Genomic DNA, 24317 nt, shown 5'->3' on the forward strand with positions numbered 1-24317 from the left:
AATGGTTATATAATTTCCAAACTGGAATCTGTTGGAACCACAGATGAAAAAGGTCTCGGGAGAAATGTAACAGAGGAAATGGCAACTGACAACATAAGACAGTCAAAGAAGATTCAAAAAATTAACATGCACACTCAGCTATATTACTTCCTAGTGCAATAATCCTGGCCACAATGACCTTAAGTCATCCAGAAAAGCGCACTCTATTTAAGAAGGCAGAGAGCTGTATGGTACAGTAGTGAGCAATTTCCAAGGAAATAGCTGAAATTAAAAAAGAGATGCTTAAGTTTCTGGAAAACTCAGTTCTGTGGAACTCTTCCCCAAGGACACAGATAAATAAGGCATTACTGCATTTGCATACTGACATATTTTGTTTTGATTTGGCTTGTCCAAGGCTATTCTTCAACCTAACCCTCTAGCTGATTTATGCCTTTGTCCTCTAGGTCATTGATCAAGCAGTTTTCTCCATTGTCCTGTGTTGCTCCCTCTTCCCTGGCTGCTGCTTCTGAGGCTCAAAGTCTCTAGACTTTAAAAAGAGCAACAATAATAAAAACCAACATAATCCTTTCCTCTTAAAAGCAGTTTATACTCACTGCCTCCATTTCCTTAACCCTCATTTATTGCTCAACCTACAACAGTTTGCTCTGTGCTCACCAAGGATATGAGTGAAAACAAGGAATGTTTGTAGATTCTTATTCCAGTTGATTCTCTATATCTGTTATAATTCTTTTCTTGACTTTTTTGATCTTGCTTTCTCTTGGTTTCTCCTTTATTCCTCTGACTGTTTCTTTCTTAGTTTTTTGGTTGGCTCTTCTCCATTAAAGGTTGGTATGATACATACTCAACATCTTTTCTTCTTATACTACATGTTTTCAGTTGGTTATCATTCTCTTCCATGGCCTCAGCTCTTTTTGGAACTTGAGAGCCCTATATCCAACTGCCTACCTTTAATTTCTACTATCCCATTTTTAAAATGGAAATTTCAGGTTATTGTATGGAGTGGTTGAAATTTAGTAAAGACCCTATGTTTCGGACCCTGGGCTTTGGCTTTGCAGTCTTAGAAATTTAATTGGCATAATGTTTTCAAGGTTCATAAATGTAGCATGTATCATTACTTCATCCCTTCTTATTGCTGAATAATATTCCAGTATATGGATATACCACATTTTGCTTATCCATTTATCATTTAAGGGACATTTGAGTTGTTTCTATTTTATGGCTAATATGGATAATGCTACTGTGAACATTTGTGCAAGTTTTGTGTGGACGCATGTTTTCATTTCTCTTGGGTATGTACCTAGGAGTGGAATTGCTGGGTCATATGATAACTCTTATGTTTAACTTTTTGAGGAACTGCCAGACTATTTTCCAAACAGGCTGCACCATTTCACATTCTCACCAGAAGTATATTAGGGTTTTAATTACTTCATATGTTCATCAACACTTATTATTGTTTGTTTCATTTTAGCCATCCTAGTGGGTGTACAGTGGTATCTCATTGTGGTTTTGAATTGCATTTCCCTGATGATAAGTAAGGTTGAGTATCTTTTCATGTACTTACTGGTCATTTGTATATCTTCTGGGGAGAAATGTCTCTTCAGATCCTTTACCTATTTTTAAATTGGGTTATTTATCTTTTTATTACTGAATTGTAAGAGTTCTCGATGTATTCTGGATAGAATTCCCATATCAGATATATGATTTGCAAATATTTTCTCTCATTCTTTGGGGTGTCTTTTTGCTTTTTTGATATTATTTGCAGCACAAAAGCTTTTTATTTTCATAGAAGCCCAATCTATTTTTTCTTTTTTTTTTCTTATACGATGTCACATCTAAGAAACCATTTCCAAGTCCATGGTCACAAAGATTTATGTGCATGTTTTTGTCTAAGAGTTTTATATTTGAGCACTTATCATTAGATTTCTGATCCATTTTCAGTTAATTTTTCTTTATGATTAATTGTGTTTTTTTCTTTTGTGATATATCTGCTTATATGTTTTGTTTAATTTTCTATTAATATTTTCTCTTAATATTTTTCTTAATATACTTGAAGTCTATTTTTAAAATATTACACATTAATTAATATTTTTTAATATCAATTTTACTTTAAAAATACTTTGTTGATTTTTTTTTTTGAATAGGTAAAGGAGTGAAATACAGTGAAATGTTCACCTTCATTCTTGTCCCAGCCACCCAGTTTCCCTCCCTGGAGACACTATCTTTTACTGATCTCTTCACTATAGTTCTGGAGAAAGTTATATTAGTTCTTTATATAATAAATATGTAACTACATGCAGCATATTTTAATTTTACTGTACTTGCTGCAAAGATTTTCCTAGTCTTTGTATTTTATTACGTTTTTTCAGGCCTAGAGAACTCTTGCTCTTTTTCTCTTCACTTCTAATTATAGAAAGTTATTTTTATAAATACTTGTTTTCATGTAGTTTTAAAATTATTTGGTAGTTTTATATTTAATTTTGCAACGTTTTTTATCTCACAGTGTCTGTGGGTCGGGATCTTCGTGTAGCTTAGCTGGGTCTGCTGGCTCTGGGCCTTTCGTAAGGCTGCTGGTCATCTTGAGGCTCAGCTGGGAAGGATCCACTTCCTGGCTTACACATGTGGCTTTTGACACAATTCAGTTCTTGTGGCCTGTTAAACAAAGACCTCAGTTCCTCACGAACTGACTGCTGGCGGCCTCCTTTGGTTCCTGGCCACATGGGCCTCTCCACAGAGCATCTTACTGCTTGACAGCTTGTTTCATCAGAGCGAGGAAGTGAGAAGGCAAGAGAGTGCTAGCAAGAAAGAAGTCACAGTCTTTTGTAACCTAAGCATGGAAGTGAAGTCACATCACTTTAAACAGTGTATTAGAAGCAGAAGATGAGGTTCAGCCCATAAAAGAGCATGACTACCAGCAGGTAGGAATCACTGGGAACCATGCAAGAGAGTGCCTATCACAGATGTTAATGTAAGTGTACTCTAGATTGTCATCTCCTATTGAGATGGATTTGACAAGCAGGCACTTGGGACTTTGTTTATAAAGCTGAGAGTTTGGGACTGAATGTGATTGTTGGGGAATAGGAGGAGCTTCTAAGAGATCAGTTGCAATGATCTAAACATGAGATAATAAAGGGATGGTGTTAGTAGGCTGGAAAAGAAGGAAACCATCAGAGGATGGTTGACAGACCTTGGTGATTGATTGGGTGCAGGGCAGTAGTGAGAGAAGGCAGTCAAGATTGACTTAAGTCATCTAGATTTGAAATTTTGAAGAGTCTAAAGGAGAAGCAGATTTTGGAATTCAAATGATGCATTTGGTTTAGGTATGTTAAGCTTAAGTTGCCAGAAGGTTTAAGTGGCATATCCAGCCAGCCCTTAGAGATACAGGGCATTGGGAATGTAGATAGTTGGCTTTATAGTATCCAGAATGTTTTATTTCTGTTATCACATTAAATCCTCCCAACAACTCTTGGAGGAAGGTAGGGCATTGTTATCCCCATCTAACAGTTGAAGAAAACAGAAGTCAAAATGAGTTGGCCATCGTTACACAGCTAGTAAGTAGAAGAACCTTTATTCCTTGGTAGTTGTTTGCGTAGAGGTATTTAAAGTAGGTAAGCTCTCTAAAGGAATGAATAATTATTGATAAAAATACTTAGTGTAGGACGTGGTGTTCTCATCATTTACTAGTATTCTAGCTCATGCAGCAAATATTTTTGAACCTCTACCGTATGTGAACCCCTCTGTTCATTAATTCCAAATTAGTGTGTACTCTCAGAACGATGAAAGTAGGGATCCCAAAGCTTATTTTGGGAGGATCATGAAGAGGAATCAGAAAAGGGAGGAGCTTCAACTGCATTTGCAACTTGTGATGACCTTTTTTAAAACCAAAGTTGACACGTGAGTTTATTAAATTAGACTTAAATTTTATTTTTTCCAGAGTAATTTATACTCATATGATGTGGTCTTTGCTCAGCGTTTAAAAGGAAAATAGATTTCTTAATTCTGGATACTTCCTTCCTTTTTCATAGTGACTGTCCAAAGTTTATAAATGTGCCTGCTTCCATTATTTTTATATTCTCATGTCAGCTTTCAGAAAAATTTACAAATCTGCAAATCCGCCACTTGTTTATTACAATGGACAGAAGAGAACTATGCGAAGGAGGAACTGAAAAGCAAATCAGGATATATGATGGACCTACTTTTTCTTATTTTGGGCTCTGTGCTGGCTAACTACCATTAGTAAACAGGCAGATCTCTTTTCCCCATTAGCGAATAGTTAAGTGTTTCAGTAAATGGGTAGAAGTCTGCAAATGTATAGAAATAATTTTTGTGGTCAGACCTGATGTCATCCACTCTAAATACTCTGTTACGAGGAAGAGTACCTATTTGCAAACTGGGAAAGGCGATCTGCCTAAATATGACCTAATGTTTACTCTCCTAGAGGTTTTAGTACTTGTTTTGAGGTTGATTTAAAGAAAAAGTCATAAATGTTTGCTTTTTTTCTCTGTAGGGGTTAAAGGAAAGTATATTTCTGTACCCTTGTTTTTGTTTTCCCTATCTGAAATCTGCTACAGATGCCAGTAGAAACAAGGGAGAGACAACTTATAGGCATGTAACTGAAAACTATAAAATGTTGTTCCAAAATCTAGTGAGAACTATACTAAACCTTGAGGAACAAGATTTGGGTTATTATGGTATACTCTGATTTCTTAATTTCCTTACAGTTTTGCTTTACAGATCTAAATACAGTCTATTTGAGTTCATGTTTTCCATAGAAGTTATACTGTATCAAAACTGTACAAACAGGTTAATGTTAGAACATGCAAATTAATCTTTTTAGGATAAATCACATAATTTAGGTCCTAGAGGAAATTGTCCATCAAATAGACTTCTGGGAAATAGGTCTTCTTAAAACTCTTTTGATTTTGCTTTTGAAAATAGTGGAGAATATTTTTTATGTAAATTATACTACATTGAAGAGAGGGAACATCTTCCCCAGCAAAGAATCTTCCCCTGTACTGAGTTTGCTTAATACCGTGATTTGTGTCCAGACTTACTCAGGTTTAACATAAAACTAAATTGCCTGATTAAACAATCACATTAGTGTTTTGGCATTACCATATGGATTTTAGGATAATTTCTAGAGCAGTTTAGTTTGCTGGTGGCGGAAAAGATTTTCTTTTTGATTTACTAAGTATTATAACAAACCATGATTTCCACTCAGTCTCCCTGTACCTGAGTTTTGGCGGCCTTTGCAGTTTACTACCGTTGCTGTTCTTGAGGTTGGCTAGGAGCTCCCTGGAGGGGATAAACGGAAGTCTATGGTTGCTCCTGGCTGCAGCTGGAAACCATAGTTGGGGATAGAAGGGAGAGAAAAAGAAAAGGAACAAGAGGGAACACAGGGAAAGAAAAAGGACGTAGCTAAGAGATAGGGACATAGAGGGATGGAAGGGAGGGAATGAGAATGATATAAATGGTGACATGAAATACCACCAATAGTTACTTCTGGAATAGGTTTCCTATCCTTGATAGAGGCGTTTTTAATGTGCTGCCTGAGCCTGTACCCTCAATTCTACAAAGAATAACTTCTTTATCAATCTCGTAGATGTTTCACATATTTATAACTAACATAAATGAAAAGTATTTTTAATTTAATTTTTTGGAATAGGTAATATGTTCACTTGATCCGAAAAAATATTAGAAAATATACAGTGGAAAATCTTCCTTCCACCCCCTCCTCCACCTGCTCAGGTCTCCTCCTGCTTAAAAAGAGAGTGTAAACACTCTTGGCTTCTTGTGTGTGCTTCCAGAGATTTTTAGAAAAGAATTAAGCAAATACATTTGCCCCACTTTTAATTTTACCACAAATGGTATCATATGCATTAGTTCAGGCTGCCATAACAAAATACCGTAGACTGGGTGGCTTACATAACAGGAATTTATTTCTCATAGTTCTGGAGGCTGGAAGGCTGGGATCAGGATGCCAGTATGGTTGGGTTCTGTGAGGGCCCTCTTGCAGGCTTGCAGACAGCTCCTTCTCACTGTGTCCTCCCATGGCAGAGAGAGAGAGCACGCTCTCTAGTGTCTCTTCTTGTAAGGGCACTAATCCCATCATAAGGATCCCAGCCTCATGACCTCATCTGTACCTGCTTGTTTCCCGAAGGCCCTGCCTCCAAATACCATCACACTAGGGGTTAGGACTTCAACATAGGAATTTTGAGGAGACACAGTTCAGTCTATAGCTCTATATACACTGTGCTCCTGTAAGAAGTTCCTTATTGATGGACATTTAATTTATTTCCAAAATTTTGTTACTACAAATAATACTTCAATGAATAACCTTGTACACATGTCATCTTGTGAGCATGTGAATATATCTGTGGGAAAAATACTCAGGGCTGGAAGTACTGAGTCAATTTGTAATTTTGATAGTTACTATCAGGTTTCTCTTCATTGGGGTGTACAGTGTCAGTGACTGAGTGCCTATTTCCCAACAGCCTCATCAGTTTTATATGTTACTAGGTTGGTGAAAATCTACAAGTTTGCTAAGTTAGAAAATAGTATTTCAGTGTAGTTTTAATTTGCTTCTCTCTTATTATGAGTGAGGTTTTTAGCATAAAATTTTGAGTTGGGATTTTATCCTGTTTTGCTATCATGGTAAATATTGAATCAATTTAAATCAGCAATTGGGAAGATTCTATACAAAATATAATACTTATGCCTTAAAAATTTTTTTTTCTTATTGTTATATTCTTGGTGGCTCACAGATCGGGTTTTATCTTAGAGTATACATTGTATATTTTAAAGTAATATTTTATTTTTAAATTTTCACATGATTTTATAGCTATACAAGATACTCAGTCATTTGATTATACAGATATTTGTCATTGGGAGATGATTCACTTCCTTGTCAAGAGGGAGTGTGAGGGATATATATTTATTTTGCCACCAAAAATTGTGATGAACACTATTACAAAAAAATTGAGAGATTTTTCTTTTATTCAAATAATAGAATGAGCCTTTTTAATTTTGTTGTTTTTTAAATAATATTTGTAGGTACTAAAAGAAAAAAACTTGAGTGTTTGAATTTGTTACTTAAATTATAAATGTGAAATTTGTAAAAGAAGAATCAACTCTTTAGTGAGATAATAAATGTATAAAAATGAACATTGCTTGGTACTTCTTGTGTGGGCTTCACCTTTCTTTTCCTTGTTTATTCAAATATGGAGGAAGGAAAATGCCTTTCTGCTTTTTCTTTTTGCTTTCAGTTTAGAAAGAATTAGTCCAAAGGAAGAGAACATTCCTTATACTAATTTCTTGGGTTATGCTATTACAGACAAAATTAAATGTTACGCTAAGTATATTTTGGACCTAAGTGTGGTTTAAAGCCAGAGAGAGGTACATATAAAAATAGGATGAGAGAATAGACATACAGATAGGGAGGGTGGCAGTAGTACTTTCAGTACCCTGCCATTCTCTTGGTCTGTGGTGTCTTGGTCTCATTGAAATGGTTACTCTGCAGACCTTTTGGAAGTATACAGAGAAGTAAATGCTATGTGAACAAGATACTGTACTGGAAAAAATTTTCTGCTTTTCTCTAAGAATTTTTAATAAGAAATATATTGCTTTTATTTACAAAATTTTCTTTTGAAATAACAATTTTCTGTTGAGAAAAACCTTTAAATTTTGAGAGATGAGTGATATACACACATTTTAGGCTGAAAGGGGCATTTAACTAACACATGAGAAAACTGAGGACTGGAGGTGAAGTGATTTGGCCAAGGTCACTGCTGGCGTTAGTCAGTGGGAACGGCAGAACTGGACCCTCTGTCCCTTTTAGGTGCTCGCTCCATGGGATAGCACTACCTCACACTTAAGTTTCAGAAACTTAATTTTGAACATAAGAGGTATTGAAAAGCCTGCTAGTACTGTCTGAAAGTCCTGTTTATAGGTAAAAGCTACACCTTATTTTTGTTGGCAGACATCACAGCCATAGGCTGGTGTGAGGAAACAGACTCCTTTTTACATTGAAAGGTGGGAGTTAAATTGGTGCAGTCTCTTCAGAGAGCAGGTTGGCAGTGTTTACAAAAACTAAAAATGCATATATCTTTCACCTAGCAATTTCATTTTTAGCAAATGGACACAAAGATGTGTACAACTGTTTGTTGCAGCATTGTTTGTAATAATAGCCTGGAATAAAAGCCTGGAAACAAATGTCCATTAGTAGGGGGACTGGTTAAATATATAATATACATTATAAATATATAATGTATGTATATACTCTGAAATGTATACGTAAAGTATGTGTGTATGTTTGTAGGTGCATAAAATGTCTCTGAAGAGATACACAAGGAGTTGAGGCAAGTCCTTGTCTCTGACGGGGGGAGCTGGTGGCTGGAAGACAGGGTCGGATAAGGGACTTTTGACTGTAATATGCATGTAATACTTGTTGGGACACAATTCTTCATGGGTCTCTCATTTTTCTACATGTCTGGTGAGCAGAGGTACTGACTGCCATTTGTTTCATACTGTTTCTTCAAAAATGTTTGCGTAGCAAACTGTTTTGGAAGCTAGAGAGAGCATCTCCCTCCTGAGTAACAGTTAGGTTTATTTACTGTCCAATGTGAAAAAGATGGTGTCTCCTTGCCATGGAGGTCAGGCAGACTCACTGTCTGTTAAAAGATTCAGGTTCCCTACACTTGAGGTTCCTCGTCTGTACCGCAACCCACTGCTTGTACAGACGTCTCTTGCCCTCTTTGCATTGCCCCGTGTGACTGGGACTCATAATCTGTCTACTGCTATTGCTGTGACTATGGAAGTATTTTGTCTCTGACTCAGGAATGTCAAGTCTTCTGTCTGCATCCAGGAAATGGTGGGTGGCTAACTTGTTAGCTTGCAAGTAGGGTAACATCTCAGACCCTTCATAGTCCCCATCAAAATACATACTGGAAAAAAGTACAATAATTATTTTTTAAAATAAAAGAAGTAGAGGGGGCCAGCCCCGTGGCATAGTGGTTAAGTTTGGCATGCTTCGCTTCGGCAGCCTGGGGTTCACGGGTTTGGATCCCAGCTGCGGACCTACACCACTCATCTGTCATGCTGTGGCAGTGACCCACATACAAAATAGAGGAAGATTGACATGGGTGTGAGCTCAGGGCTAATCTTCCTCAAGCAATAAAAGAGAAAGATTGGCAACAGATGTTGGCTTAGGGCGAATCTACCTCACCAAAAATAAATAAATAAATAAATAATAAAATATGTGGAAGTCTCAGGGCTTTTCAGCCCCCATCATTCTGACTTGAAAATGTCAGGCTAACAAGGTAAGTCAGATCTAGAAAACTCATCTAGAAAATGAGCCCTTTGCCTGCAGAGGAATTGACTTCCTAGAGTGGGAGAGAACCAATAATTGTTGAGTGTTTACCATGTTGAAATAAACTTCAAATACATATGGCTTGAAATATATTATCTCTTTCCTCATTATAGATCTGCAAGATAGATGCTCTTATCTCCATTTACAGACGAGAAAAGTTAGGACCAGATGGGTTATTTGCCTAAGGTCACGCTGAAATTAAAACCGTTATCTGTCTGGTGTTAAGCTCATGCTCTTTCCACTATAATAAATAGTTTCCTAACTTTCTGGAAGTGTTAGAGGTGGACTTTCTACTTTTCCATGTAGGAGTTTCTTTTGTCCCATCTTCAGTGAAGCTCTGTTAAATGACTGGTATCTGCGTGAGAGATTTCCCAAAATTCCCTGTGACAATCAGATTGTGCATAGGAGTTTGCCTTTTTTTTGTCTGTATATGCAGACATTTACAGCTGTGGTTCTCAAACTTTCTTTGTGAAATATCTCAACTGCATAAGACAATAAGTACCCTTGAGGGATCTAGTTTGTGATTTAAAGCAGCCCGTGGCTGATATAACGTTCTTGAAAATTTTCTGTATTATCTTCAGAATTCATGAAGATTTTATATTCTGCTCTGTAATATGTCTGTTATTGAGTTTTCAAGAGGTCATTGAATATTATCCTGAATTCAGGACCCATTGAGAGAGAGGACATAGGGATCAGACAGGACACAATCAAATTGTCAGGTTTTTTTTTTATCGTGGTAAAATATACATATCATAAAGTTTACCATTTAAACCATTTTTAAGTGTATGGTTCAGTGGCATTAAATACATTCACGTTGTTGTGCAACTATCACCACAGTTCTCCAGAATTTTTCATCACCCCAAACTGAAGCTAGGAACCCATTAAATAACTGCCCTTTCCCCCTCTCCCCCAGCCCCTGGCAACCACAGTTCTAGCTTATGTCTCTATAATTTTGACAACTCTAAGTACCTCATATAAGTGGAATCATACAGCATTTGTCATTTGGTGTCTAGTGTATTTCACTTAGCTTAATGAACTCAAGGTTCATCTATGTTGTAGCATATGTCAGAATTTGCTTCCTTTTCAAGACTGAATAATATTCCATTGTATAGTGTACCACATTTTATTTATCCATTTATCTGTCGATGGACATTTGGATTGTTTCCACTTTGGGCTATTGTGAATAACACTGCTGTGAACATTGGTGTACAAATAACCTGTTGGAGTCCCTGCTTTCATTCTTTTGGGTACATACCCAGAAGTGGAATTGCTGGAAGATATAGTAATTCTATGTTTAATTTTTTGAGGAACCAGCATACTGTTTTCCACAGGTGCTGCACCATTTTACATTCCCAACAGCATTGCACAAGGGTTCCACTTTCTCCACATCTTCGCCAACACTTGTTATTTTCTGGGTTTTTGTTTTGTTTTGTTTTTGTTGTGGTAATAGCCATCGTACTGGGTGTGTAAAACAGTTTTATGAGTGGAAAAGCTCACTGGAGAAAGTGCTTCCGATGTGAGTACAGACGCTTTGCTAATCCTTCACCCTGGACTTAGGCACGCTCGGGCACCCAGTCACGGGCAGCTTGGAGTACTCAGGTGACATCTCTGCCGGAGCAGATAGGAATGTCTTCTCTGGGTAGGCAGGCAGATCTGAGGAAAATTGCCCAGAAAGGGCTGCACCATGCATGCCCAGCTGTCGAAGGTGTGAGGAAGGATGGGGAGGGGGGACGAGCTCTCTGGAGAAGTTCACCACGTGGAAATATGTGAGGAGGGAGCAAGTCTCTTCTTAACATTTATGCGAGTTTTGGTATTAAAAATGCTTTAACTTCTTACAGTCAAGTAAATTTGCTCTAGAACGATACTCTAGTTTTACCCTGTTCTTGTGGCTACCCAGCCCAGTTTGGGGTATGTATAACCTAGTTTGGGAAGTAAGGGCTTATAGGAAACACAGTTCTGCATCCCAAAACAGCAATGTGCATATAGTCACATTGGAAAGTTTAAAAAAATTTAATCCATACCTATTAATAGGTATAAATAGCTCTGTGCATGGACTCTCCCACCTATTCAAATAAGTGAACATTTAAAAGTGTCTTAGGGGTCGGCCTGGTGGTGCAGCGGTTAAGTGCACACGTTCCGCTTCGGCTGCCTGGGGTTTGCCAGTTCAGATCCCAGGTGCGGACATGGCACTGCGTGGCAAGCCATGCTCTGGTAGGCGTCCCACGTATAAAGTAGAGGAAGATGGGCACGGGTGTGAGCTCAGGGCCAGTCTTCCTCAGCAAAAAGAGGAGGATTGGCAGCAGATGTTAGCTCAGGGCTAATCTTCTCAAAAAAAAGAGAAAATGTCTTATTTGATTATAAAAATAAGATATTAAAATTGGAAAATATGAAACAAAGGGAACAAAGTAAAACCATCTCTGATTCTTTTATCCAGTGATAACCACAGTTGCTATTCTGTGTACCTATGTTCTGGGCATTTATCTTATATGCTATATAAAATTTCGTAACCTGCAATTTTAGTGATTTTAATAAGCACTTCCCCATGTTGTTAAAGACTCATAAACATTTAAATTGGTGAATACTATTCCATTACATTTCTTAATCATTCTCCTAATGCCATTCATTTAGCTTGTTTTTCTTCCTTTCTTCTCCATTCATTTCCCTTTTTCTCCATTTTTTATTTTTATTTATTTTTTTCCTATTATAAATAGTGCTACGGTGGATAGGGTTGCATATTTGTCTACATTTCTAATCATTTTTCTTAGACTGGATATCTAGAAGTGAAATTCTTGGGTCAAAGAGCATTAACGTTTTTAAGACTCTTGGCAGGAGGGAGGACCTCTCCCTTAACCTTACACTTTTTGGTATAGATTAGGACACAATTGGAATTAGAATTTGTTTTATCTGAGATTTATTTGAGTATACAGGCTGTGAATTTAGTTTCTTTTTTGCAAGCTACTCAGAATTGTGGTTTTATAGAAAACTTCTGCTTCTATCTTCCCGTTGTTTAATTCATTCAGCAGAGATTTATTGAACACCTGTTGTGTGCCAGGCCATGCACCAGGTGCTGCAAGGAATACTAGGATGAGTGAGAAGCAGTCACTGCTCTGTGGAGTAGCTGGGACAGCAGAAGGAGGCCCACGTGCTGCAGTCACTCCCATCTGTTCAGTTGCTTTTTCCTCAGCTAAGCAGGCTGCTCCCTTGCTTCATCATGCTATTATGTTATCAGAGGAATGAACGAAAGCTAAGCCTTTCTGGAAGACAGTTTTTGCCCAAGAGAATGTAGGAATTTTGACCTGTGGCTTTACTGACAGCTCCTTTATACTTAGTACAGCTTGTGTAAGTTCCTGCCCGCAGTTAAATGCCTTAAGGTGCCCAAGACTGATTCCTCTCCCTGGGCTGTGGAGCCCACCCCTCCCTCATTTCCCCTCTATCTTTCCCCTTAACTCTCTTTATTCTCTCCTTCCAGTTAGTCACTTAGAACTATCCTGCCTTAAGGCCACATGCCCTTAACCACTCCTATTTCTCCAAGACTCTCTTCAGTTACTGCCAGCTGGCTCTGCCTTCATCATTACATTGAACTGTTATCTCTTTTTTTTTTTTAAGATTTTATTTTTCCTTTTTCTCCCCAAAGCCCCCCGGTACATAGTTGTGTATTTTTAATTGTGGGTCCTTCTAGTTGTGGCATGTGGGATGCCTCCTCAGCATGGCCTGATGAGCAGTGCCATGTCCGTGCCCAGGATCCGAACCAGTGAAACCCTGGGCTGCCAAGGTGGAGTGCGCGAACTTAACCACTCAGCCACGGGGCCGGCCCCTGAACTGTTATCTCTTGGTTGTTAAATTTAACGGAAATGTTTCAGTCTTTCTCTGACTTCATCTCTCAGTAGCATTGAACATTCGTGACCACACACTTATTTGAATTACAGTCATGTGGCTACATAACTATGATTCAGTCAACTACAGAGTGCATATATAACAGGGGTCCCATAAGGTTAGAACCATATGGTCTAGGTGTGTAGTAGGCTGTACCATTTAGGTTTGTGTAAGTGCACTCTGTGATGTTCGCATAACGACGAAATCAACTAAGGATGCATCTGTCAGAACAAATCCCTGTTGTTAAGTGATGCGTGACTGTACTTCTGGTTTTCCTCCTGGTACTCAGTTACTTCTTATCTCCTCTCTGCACCCTTCTTGCCTTCAAAATTTTCCTTAAGATTCTCTCAGACTCTGTCCCATCTCTTGTCATTTTATAATACTTCCTGGGTGATTTTATATTACTCTCATGGCTTCAAATACCGGTTACACGCTTATATGCTGATTATTACCAAATCTCTAAGTTTAACCCAAATCATGCTGCCTTACTGGATATGTCCCTGTGTCTGTCCCACAGGTCCCTTAAATTCAACATGTTAAATTGGAACAAATCCAAAACTTCCTCAATGACCCCCCATTTCAGACATGACTTTCATATCTACACAGTTGCTCCAGCTGGAAATCTGGGTGTGGCCGTTGTCCCTTTTCTCTCAGTTCTCATTCTGTGTCTCAATTCATATCTAATCAGTCATCAAGTCCGATCATTTCAACCTCAGTCACTGGTGAATCGCGTGTCTTGTTTAATGACTCATGTGTCTTTAATGAATATTTTTTCATTGGTACGACAGCTAAAAACACAGTCCCATTGTGTCTCTTCTCCAGTAGCAGGAGCCTTTGTCATGTCTTTTTCTTCAAGGAGATATATTTCTCTTAGGTTAGGTTATGGATTTGAGATGAAGAGGAATTGCCTTTTTTATTTTCTCATCCTTTCAGTGGATTTTCAGAGTGCTTTGCATTTAGAAGGTACTGAGTAATTGTGCTGAAGTGAAATGAAAGGATTTGAAACTGTTCAAAAAGCAGCTTAATTTTAAAAGCTTGTGTATCTTCCTTAAGTCTGATAAAGAAGGGTTAAGGAATAAGTGTGTTATAGTTATGGAGATTTAGGAATTGAAACAATCATCAAGATATCTAGGAGGAGATGAGCTTCAACTAAATATAATATAATGCCACTTGGCATAGTTCAGTTAATCAACTGTCAACTTCTAGTTCTAATCTCAATTAAATGTTAACAAGTGTAAAAGATCAGAATATACCCAATTTGTTGAGTTGCTGAAGCACTGAAGAAGACATTAACTTTTCCATGGCTTATTTTTCAGTGTATTAGTCTTTTTGACCATCATCTCTACTTCATAGAACACAAAAGAGCAGTGTGATATAGAGATATGTCGTGTGTTCCCACTTTAACAACTAGATTTTGTTCATATTAGCATGTACATTAAAAATGTTCTATAAAAATTCACACTTTTTTTTTGTGAGTAAGTTTGGCCCTGAGCTAACGTATGTTGCCAGTCTTCCTCTTTTTGCTTGAGGAGGATTGTTGCTGAGCTAGCATCTGTGCCAGTCTTCTCTATTTTGTATGTAGGACACCACCACAACATGGCCTGATGAATAGTGTGGAGGTCCACATCCAGGATCTGAACCCACGAACCCTGGGCTGCCAAAGCGGAGCATGCAAATGTAACCACTACGCCACTGGGCAAGCCCCTAAAAATTCACACATTTTAAATGGGAACAAAGCATGAGGGTTAGAGGTGCTACATGATAACTCAATTATTAGAAAGAAAAGAGGAGGGAACAAGATTCACACAAAGCTCTCTGTGCCGGCCACCAGATGGCACAGTCGTTCCACAGCAGCTGGTTGCACTGACTAGAGAAGGGAGAGGGGGAGGTAGAGAGAGGAACAGTGCAACCAGCTGTTCCAAGGAATTGGGTGTTCTTAAGTTGGATCTTTGTACCCTGGAGACATCTGTTTTATATGGTAAAAGCAGGCCAGCAGGCTATAGTTGCATATTTGAATTTCTAGTTCTTTTGAGGCTTGCTTTATGCTACTATCAAATAAACCATGTTAGTATCCCTCTTGTAATTTTTGTGAGAACGTTAACTCTTTTTAGATATAAGCATCAACGAACTATTTATAACATTAAAAATGAACATAAAACATTACTGTACTGTGAAATATGAAGATACACTGATTTTATTTAGTTAATGATGCTACTAAAATTGTACTCTTAAAAATTCATTGGTAGCTATTAAGTGAATGATATAAATAACTAGATATTAACAAAATGAGAAATATCTTTAGTAATATGAGAGACTGAACAAAGTAAAGGAGATGATGCCTTATCTTTGCTTTGAAGTGAAAATTTTGTTTTTCTCAGTTATGGATAGTATACTTGAGGTTTTAAGAAAGATTCTCCCCACAGTTCACACATGCATTTGAAGAATATATATAGTCCTAGAACCAGAGGTAATGAACTATAATTGAGTTATAATGTTTTTATTACATGCGATAGCTATGAAATGGCACTTATCTCGTAATGAAGGGTTGGTATAAAAAACCTAGATTAAAGGGGAATACCAAAAATGGTGAATTATGGAATATTTTGGTACTTTGAGGAAATATTTAATTTAGGATATTTGACAACTTAGGCCTTTTGTGTATTGATGCAGAGTATAAGTAAATAAATATTCAGGTTATGAAGCTACAGGACAGAATGGACAAAATGTTTTTTTAATTGAGATGTAATTGATATATAACATATTGGTTTCAGTTGCACAACATAATGATTCGACATTTGTATATATTGTGAAGTGATCACCACAATAAGTCCAGTTAACATCTATCACCACGCTTAGTTACAAGTGTTTTTCCTTGTGACGAGAACTTTTAAGATCTGCTCTCTTAGCAACTTTCAAATATACAGAACAGTATTGTTAAATATAGTCACCACGGTGTATGTTACATCCCCAGGACTTATTTTATAACTGGAAGTTTTTGTCTTTTGACCACTCTCACCCATTTTGCCCACCCCGTCTCTGGCAACCACCCATCTGTTCTCTGTATCTATGAGTTTGTTTTTTGTTTGTTTTAGATTCCACATGTAAGTGAAGGAATAAATTTTGAGGACAAGAACAGTTCAGGGAAGCTGAGCTGTGTGTTAAATATCTAAAACAGTGGAGGAACTCTTTGGGAAATTATTTTTGGGCAAAGTCCTGGGGCGTTGGGATTCCTGTGGCCCCGAAGAGCTGTTTAAGCCTGAAGCCTGAGAAAGATGTGGGAGGCAGACAAGAAAGGTCTCTCTCTGCGTTTTCAAGTACCAGTGGAGCTGAAAGAAATAGCTTTGCTGTGACCTGGGGCTGGAAGTAGAGGAGCTCTAGCAGAAACCCAAGGCCCTGGGTTTTTAAAGAATCTTTCCCTCTTCATGTGAGCTTTAGAAAATACTGAAATTGATACGGGCCTGGGTGTGACTGGGGTCCCGGATCAGACCTTGTTCTTAGTATGGGTTCTTGACCTTGTGCAAGAAAGAATTCAAAGGTGGGTCAGGAGAGATGATACAAATTTATTGAGAGACAAAGCCAGGCTGATTAGAAAGAAACTAAAGAAGGAAAGCCAGCTGGGCTGATGAGGTGGAAACCAACCGACCAGCCCTGGGTGTGGTCTGGGGTGCTATTTGTAGTGGTCGAAGTGGGCAGCTGGGGATTGGTTAGTCTCTGGGCCAGGTGGTCATCCTCTGCAGGCCAGGCACCAAGCTGGTGATCAGGCTGCTGGTTGGCTACCTGGGGTGGTCAGCATCTGGTCAGGCCCTGGGCTTGTGATCAGGCCGCTGGTTGGCTGCCTGGGGTGATCAGGCATCTGTTGCTGCTTGAGTGACAGCTTTTGCTTCTGCCTTTTCCCTGTCTTAAAATGAGCATCCAACTGTGCTGTCAGTTTTAACATGACAGAATAGATATATAATTATCAGAACTTTGGGTTTCATTGTGGAAGTTGAGAACCTTTGTCTTCCTGAGATGAGTGACCTTATGAAACCAAAAGAATTTGAGCAGTTTCGCTTAATATTGAAAAACAGTGTTGCTTGCTAGCCTTAGAATGGAAGAAAAATATAGGAAAAAATAACATATTCTCAGTCATGGGATCAGTTCTTTATTTTCAGATTTGATCTTTACTTTTAAGCTTTCTGAAGACATGCAATTAGAAAGGACCCAACAGTGAGGTTGCTCCTGAGGCATCTCCCTGCTTCCTCTCCCCTAATAGCTACTGGAATCTTAGTCAGTTTGCCGTTTTGTTTGCTGAGAGAGTGTCTTTATCTTCATCTCTTTTCATTTGTCATTCAGATCACTCTAAATTTTTTTTGAACTTTGTTCTGTTGGTTGTGTTAGCTCTCCCTTGCTTTTGCTTTGACATCCATGTTTTAAAGGTTGCCAGTTGACTGACGCTTTCAATTTCCTAGATGCTATTAGCTGAAATTTTATCAAATATGCTCTGTGATTCAGGGATGGTAGAGAAAATAAATTTTTACTATCCGTTTTATTTTATAGTGTAAATTTAAAACTTTTAGAGTAGGTGAGTTTAAAAGGAATTCTTAATGTAAATTACCAAATGATAAATGAAGCCCATATATCAAAAAGGTCTAGCTTTAATATCTTTTCATAACTATAAGGAACCTTAAAATACTGGAAAAAAATATCAATGAGATATTGCATTTTCTATGAACCACTATTACAGAACATACCTGTTGTAATAAATGAAAAAAGGGGGCAGGAAATCAAGAAACTCAGTTGTAGTAAGGACAGTGATACAGGTCCCAGATAAAATCTTACCAATGGCAAGGCTTGCAGTGAGACTTTGTCGACTTTGCCGCGTGCCTCTCTGGGGCAGGGGAGTGGGAGTGAGGTGTCACGCTCTCATCAAAAGCAGGATCTTCATTTTGGAAGCCCAAAGAATCGGAGACATAACACGTCGCACAAGAGGTAGGAGGCGCTATTCAAGATGAAGATCTTTTTTAGCTTTTTCTAGAACCATAAAACTGGACTTTATTTCCTCAGTGTTGAATTAAGTTATAAAATGTTTTTATAGTTATATTTGTAGTACATTTGTTTTATATTTGTATAATTTCATACTTATATAATTTTATATTTGAAATATTATGTAATAATTTATGGGAGATTACACTTGTTTTGAAGAAATGTGATAAAAAAAGTCCTGTGGATGAAATTTGGGGATTAAATACCTCTATTTATTAACCAATGAATTTTACTTCTGAAGAAATTTCGAGGCGTTTGTAGAAAATGTGTGTCTACCACTGTTTTTAAAACTGAACGGTTAACTTGCTGGAATTTCTTCTAATTTTCACTGACTTTGGTGCTTTCTGATCTTTTTGAAACAGTGATCACATGGAAAATGTTTATGGCTACTTAATGAAGTACACCAACCTTGTCACTGGGTGGCAATACAGGTAAGTGTAATTATTCTGTGTCATATCACTCTCCTAGGAGGCTGGAAGTAGAGCTTTTTATGTTCTGATATTACTTCAGTAGAGATATGGCTGGGAAACCTTTTAGAGAAGGATTTACCATGTTTTCTAACAGTCTGATGACTTTCTTTTCCTTTTTAGAGGGCAGGAGGACTTGACATCTGTCCAAATGGCAGCCTCTAAATGCCTCAGAAGTTAGTATTTTATTAGCATTAAAATCACTTGTTCACCTGCCTTGGGCTTTCTGTAGGCTCTTAGAGTGGTTTGGAGGAGTATACAGATTTGTGTTAGGTGCCTATTTTGTACAGGATTCTCAAAAGTTCTCTTGGACCTTGGAGAGTTTAAATAAGTAGCCCAAGGTCACACAGGCGGTCAGTAAGTAGCAAAGCCAGCTATCTTAAATACTTTAGAATTGGTAGTTGTGGAGCAGAAGGTTAAACTTTTATTTATTTTTTTATTGTGATTAAATATACATAACATAAAATTTACCATTTAACCATTTTTAAGCATACAGTTCAATGGCATTAAATATGTTCACATTGTTGTACAACCATCACCACCATCCACCTCCAGAACTTTTTGCATCTTCTCAAACTTAAGCTGTTTACCTGTTAAACAATAACTCCGCGTACCTCATCTTCCCGCTCCTTGGCAACCACTATCCTGCTTTCTGTCTCTATGATTTGACTACTCTAGGTACCTTATATAAGTGGGAGCATACAATGTTTGTCCTTTTGTGACTGGCTTATTTCGCTTAGCATAATGTCCTCAAGGTTCATCCATGTTGTAGCGTGTGTCAGAATTTCCCTCCTTTTGCTAACATCTGCTGCCAATCCTCCTCTTTTTTCTGAGCAAGACTGGCCCTGAGCTAACATCCATGCCCATCTTTCTCTACTTTATCTGTGGGATGCCTGCCACAGCATGGCTTGCCAAGCGGTGCATACATCCACATCTGGGATCCAAACTGGTGAACCCTGGGCCACCGAAGCAGAGCGTTCGAACTTAACCACTGCGTCACCAGGCCAGCCCCTTAAGGCTGAATAATATTCTGTTGTATGTGTATAGCACATTTTGTTTATCCATTCCTCTGTCGATGGACACTTGGGTTGCTTCTACCTTTTAGCTATTGTGAATAAATGCTGATGTGAATGGTGGTGTACAAATATCTGTTGGAGTCTCTGCTTTCATTCTTTTATGTATATACCCAGAAGTGGAATTGCTGGATCATACGGTAATTCTATGTTTAGCTTTTTGGGGAATCTCCATGCTGTTTTCCACAGCAGCTGCACCATTTTACTTTCCCACCAGCTGTGCAAAGGGTTCCAATTTCTCCACATCCTCCCTGACTCTTGTTACTTTCTGGGTTTTTAAGTATTATTATTTTTTATAATAGCCATCTAATGTATGTTAAGTGATATCTCATTGTGGTTTTTAAACTCTTTTAAACTGATGAAACTAGTATTTGAACCCAGATAGTTCTGACTTCCAAACTAGTATTTGAACCCACATAGTTCTGACTCTGTGTTCTCTGCATTACAATGGGCTACTTCTTATGCACATGTCATTTGGAGACTTCTGCTTTTGGCCCTTGATAGAGTAACAGGAACTGAATTTGCCTCTCTACCTTAAACAACTAGAAAATGGCACATAATATATGAAAGAATGGTTTTCAGACATTTTAAAGAATAGTCAAAGCACTGGTGAACATGTGGTAGATTAAAAGAGAAGGCAGTTTGGGCCATGTTTAGTGACATTAGGGAATGCAAATGGGGTGATGTGCAGAAAGTTGGACGCCATATGAGAGGTCAAAGCTGGATATGAAAATGGAATCATTGAAGTAAAAAGGGCAGTTCTCTGTGCTTCCCATATTTTATTTTTTAAAAAAAGAGAAAAGTCAAGGGAGCCTTTTCACTTTGCATTTTTTCCACCTTAGTTTTTATGTAATTTTTTGAAGGCTTACACATTTAAGTGACATATAGAATATTACTTTTTAAAAAATTTTATGTCACTTTGCTCTTAATACTATTCTTTGTTCTCTTTTTAAAAAGGGAAATAGGTCAACTCCCAACATTCATTCAACAACCTTCATTCATATAATATTAATGAATATTATTAATGAATTGAGAAAGTCTCAGAAGTGGAACAGAGTAAGAAAGCTCCAAAACGTACCCAACTGTATAAGATTTAGTTTATATTAAAGATGGCATTTCAGGTCAGGGCAGCCTGAGACCATGGGAAGAAGGAGCAGGTGTTTGTATCACTGCATAAGGAAGCCTACCAAAAAGATCCATTGGCCACTGATTGCCTGGGGAGCTATCTAACAGGGCCAAGCAAACGTTCCAGGCTAGGGAGGGGCCCTCCTCTGCCTAGTGATCCCTGCAGCTGCTTCAGATCCCAGTTTTAGCAGTGCAAGAAAGGGGAAGGATGAAGACAGCCCATTCCTGTTTGCTACTGAGAACACTGAACCTTTTACCAACTCGCCCATCAGAGAGGTCTCAGCTTGTCACCTGGATTGCTGTAGGCCCACTTTAGAAAAAACTTTCATCCTCCTTTTTCTGTCAGCCTGGCTGGAGGTCTTGTGGCACAACAGAGACACACTGGGTCCTCAGCATGGAACATGTGGACACAGTGAAAAAGGGCAACAGAAGGGTTAAGACCATATTAAAGGACCCTAGGCTCAGTAGCTCAGTTTCCTTGGCATGCCTAGCCACTTTTGCCCATGTGCTGCAGATAAAGCTTAAGTAAGAAAAGCGCTGCTCCTGTGCCAGATGTTCAAGACGCTTTCCCTACAATCCATTTCTGTTTTGACTAAGGGCGAGTTAGAGCAGCTTGGAGAAATCAGCATGGGCCCACTCTATAAATAACTGAGTGCTCTGGAATGTAGTACCCTAGGAAAGTACACTACAGCAAGACCCTCTCCTGAACCCACTTCCCTTCCACTTTCAACTTTAATCCCCAGGGTGAGATTGCTTCCTGTTTGGTTTAGAAGTTCTGTACACACTCAGTGTTAAAGCCCTCGGATGGTTGGGACAAAGCACATGGTTGCCTTTCCATCCAAAATTTTCACTGAAGTTTATTTTTGTCATCATAAGACACACTTCCAAGTCAGAATATTTTTTAGATTGCATTTGATGATACTTCACTTTAAGTTGTGGGTTGTTCCAGGATTAGTCATTTCCCAAACTGGCAGTCTTTGTTATTTTGTAATTGCAAAAAATAAACGATTACTTAATTTTTCTTTTAAAACAATTTTTCTTTAAAACAATTATTGAATTTCTTTTTTTTAACAGCTTAGGTGACTTTTCTGCATATAAAGATTTGTGCTGAATCTTAAATTTGCCTGTCACACTTAGCCCTTGTTTCTACATTTCTTGAGCTTCTTGGTTAGGACAACTTGCTAAAAATACCTCAGTCAAGAGTCTAGGACCCTTTTAGGCAAAATAGCTTTGTTAAGTTTCCTTACTCTGTGGATTGTTTCTCTATCCCCAGTCTACACATCTTGTAAAATATCTCCATAGAAGGGGTGAGATAAGAACATTGGGATTAATCCACGTATAATGAAAGAGCCCAAAGTGCTCTATTATTACCAGTGGGTCCACAGCATCATCTTGGTGTTAGAAAGAAAATCAGTTATTGGCTTATATCATTTTACTAATCCCTCCTCAGCGTTTCTTTCTGTATATTAAAGTGAGTGCCTCCATGTTGTAAATTTGTGGGAATGCTTTTGGGATAAAAATGTATGTTCACAGCAAACTTGAGATTTCTAAACATACTGTACTCTAAATTTTCTTTGAATTGACTACTTCTAAGAGAAGAGACCAGTCATTTTCCTTTGCCTGTTTGAAGTGGATTGTTCTTATGGCTTAGAAGGAAAGATTTCTTTCCTTCTTCTTTCCTTCCTTCCTTCCTTTTTAATTCCTGAATTTTTTTTTTTTTTGGTGAGGAAGATTAACCCTGAGCTAACATCTATGCCAGTCTTCCTCAATTTTATATATGGGTTGCCCCCACAACATAGCCGACGAGTGGTATAGGTCCACGCCTAGGATTCGAACCCATGAACCCAGGCCACTGAAGTGGAGCATGCCGAACTTAACCACTAGACTATGGGGCCGGCGCCTCCTTCCTTCGTTTCTTGTTTGTTCACTTGTTGTTCTTTTTGTTAACAGCTTTGTTGAGATGTAATTCACAGACCATACAATTTGTCCGTTTAAAGTGTACAACTCAGTGGTTTTCAATATATTCAAAAGGTTGCATTCTTGCTAACAGACTCTATTTATTTGATGAATTTTTTTATAGTGGATTCATGTCTTAGTTTGTTCATACTGCTATAATAAAATACCACAGACTGGGTAGTTTATAAACAACAGAAATTTATTTCTCACAGTTCTGAATGTTGGCAGCCCAAGATCATGGTGCCAGCATGGTTGGGTAAGGGCCCTCTTTCAGATCGCAGGCTTTGTATCCTCACATGGTGGAAGAGGGACTAGAAAGCTCTCTGGGGTCTCTTTTTTTATAAGGGCTCTAAGCCCATTCATGAGTGTTCTGCCCTCATGACCTGATCACTTCCCAAAGGTGCCATGGCTTTCAATGGATGGGTTTTGGGGAGACACGTTCAGACCATAGCACATTCATATGTGCATTTTACCAGGGACAGGTCATATGTTTTAGAAATTTGAGATGTTGTCAGTGGTTATCTTGTGTTAATTCAAATAATCCCTTCAAATCTTTGGGAAAAGAAACAACCCTTTTATTTATTTGTTTATTTTTAAAGATTGGCACCTGAGCTAACATCTGCTGCCAGTCTTTTTTTTTCTTCTTCTCCCTCCCAAAGCCCCTTAGTTTATAGTTGTATATTCTAGTTGTAGATCATTCTGGTTGTGCTGTGTGGGATGCCACCTCAGCATGCTTGATGAGCAGTGCCATGTACGTGCCCAGGATCTGAACCGGTGAAACCCTAGGCCACCAGAGTGGAGCGTGTGAACTTAACCACTGAGCCACAGGGCCAGCCCCTAAACAACCCTTTTAAAAATAGTCAAAAATGCGACAGGCAGTTCACTGAGTAGAACTATGGATGATCAATAAACACATAAAAATTTTTAGATCTTGTAGTAATTAATGAAATAGAAATTTAAAACTCTCCAAAATACTATAATTAATTTATATTTTTTATCAGAATATATGAACATAATTTTAAAAATCAGAAGCATGCTAAAAGATGAATGAGAAAAACAATAGTCCTTTGCTTTCCCCTCTCCCTTCTCAGGCAACCACTTTCAACTTCTTTTGCTTACTTCTCATCAGTTCTTTTTCTTTCCTTAAATAAAAGGCTGATTCTATTCTCTCCCAGTTTGATATGGGTGATAATGGTTGCCACGTTGCTTAAGACAGTATCCTTTAGGAACTTGAACTGGATCAAATTGTCTACCTGATTCAATTATGGAACATACCAACATGTAGAATGCGAAAATCCTCCAAACCCAAACATTAATTTGTTGTTGTTGTTGAGGAAGATTAGCCCCAAGCTAACATCTGTTGCCCATCTTCTGTCTTTTTTTTTTTTTTTGCTCAGAAAGGTTAGCCCTGAGCTAATATCTCTTGCCAGTCCTCCT

The 24317-nt window shown here is 38.1% G+C and overlaps 1 protein-coding gene across 3 annotated transcripts in view; it reads left to right on the top strand.

Moving 5' to 3' along the window:
• The window catches only part of OSBPL11 (oxysterol binding protein like 11), an 82231-nt gene that overhangs the window by 2382 nt on the left and 55532 nt on the right, over positions 1 to 24317 (top strand). The window contains exons 1-3 of one of the 3 annotated variants that reach the window (XM_070583635.1): positions 3153 to 3548; positions 18150 to 18205; positions 18622 to 18690. In XM_070583635.1, the coding sequence (XP_070439736.1) occupies positions 18629 to 18690 (62 nt within the window). In that variant the 5' untranslated portion in view covers positions 3153 to 3548; positions 18150 to 18205; positions 18622 to 18628. Of the gene's footprint in view, positions 1 to 3152; positions 3549 to 15927; positions 18206 to 18621; positions 18691 to 24317 lie in introns of those variants that run through there. The other 2 variants (XM_008518380.2, XM_008518377.2) reach the window with 2 other exon arrangements.

This window comes from Equus przewalskii, chromosome 18 (genome assembly GCF_037783145.1).
Source record: "Equus przewalskii isolate Varuska chromosome 18, EquPr2, whole genome shotgun sequence".
NCBI classification, from domain to species: domain Eukaryota; kingdom Metazoa; phylum Chordata; class Mammalia; order Perissodactyla; family Equidae; genus Equus; species Equus przewalskii.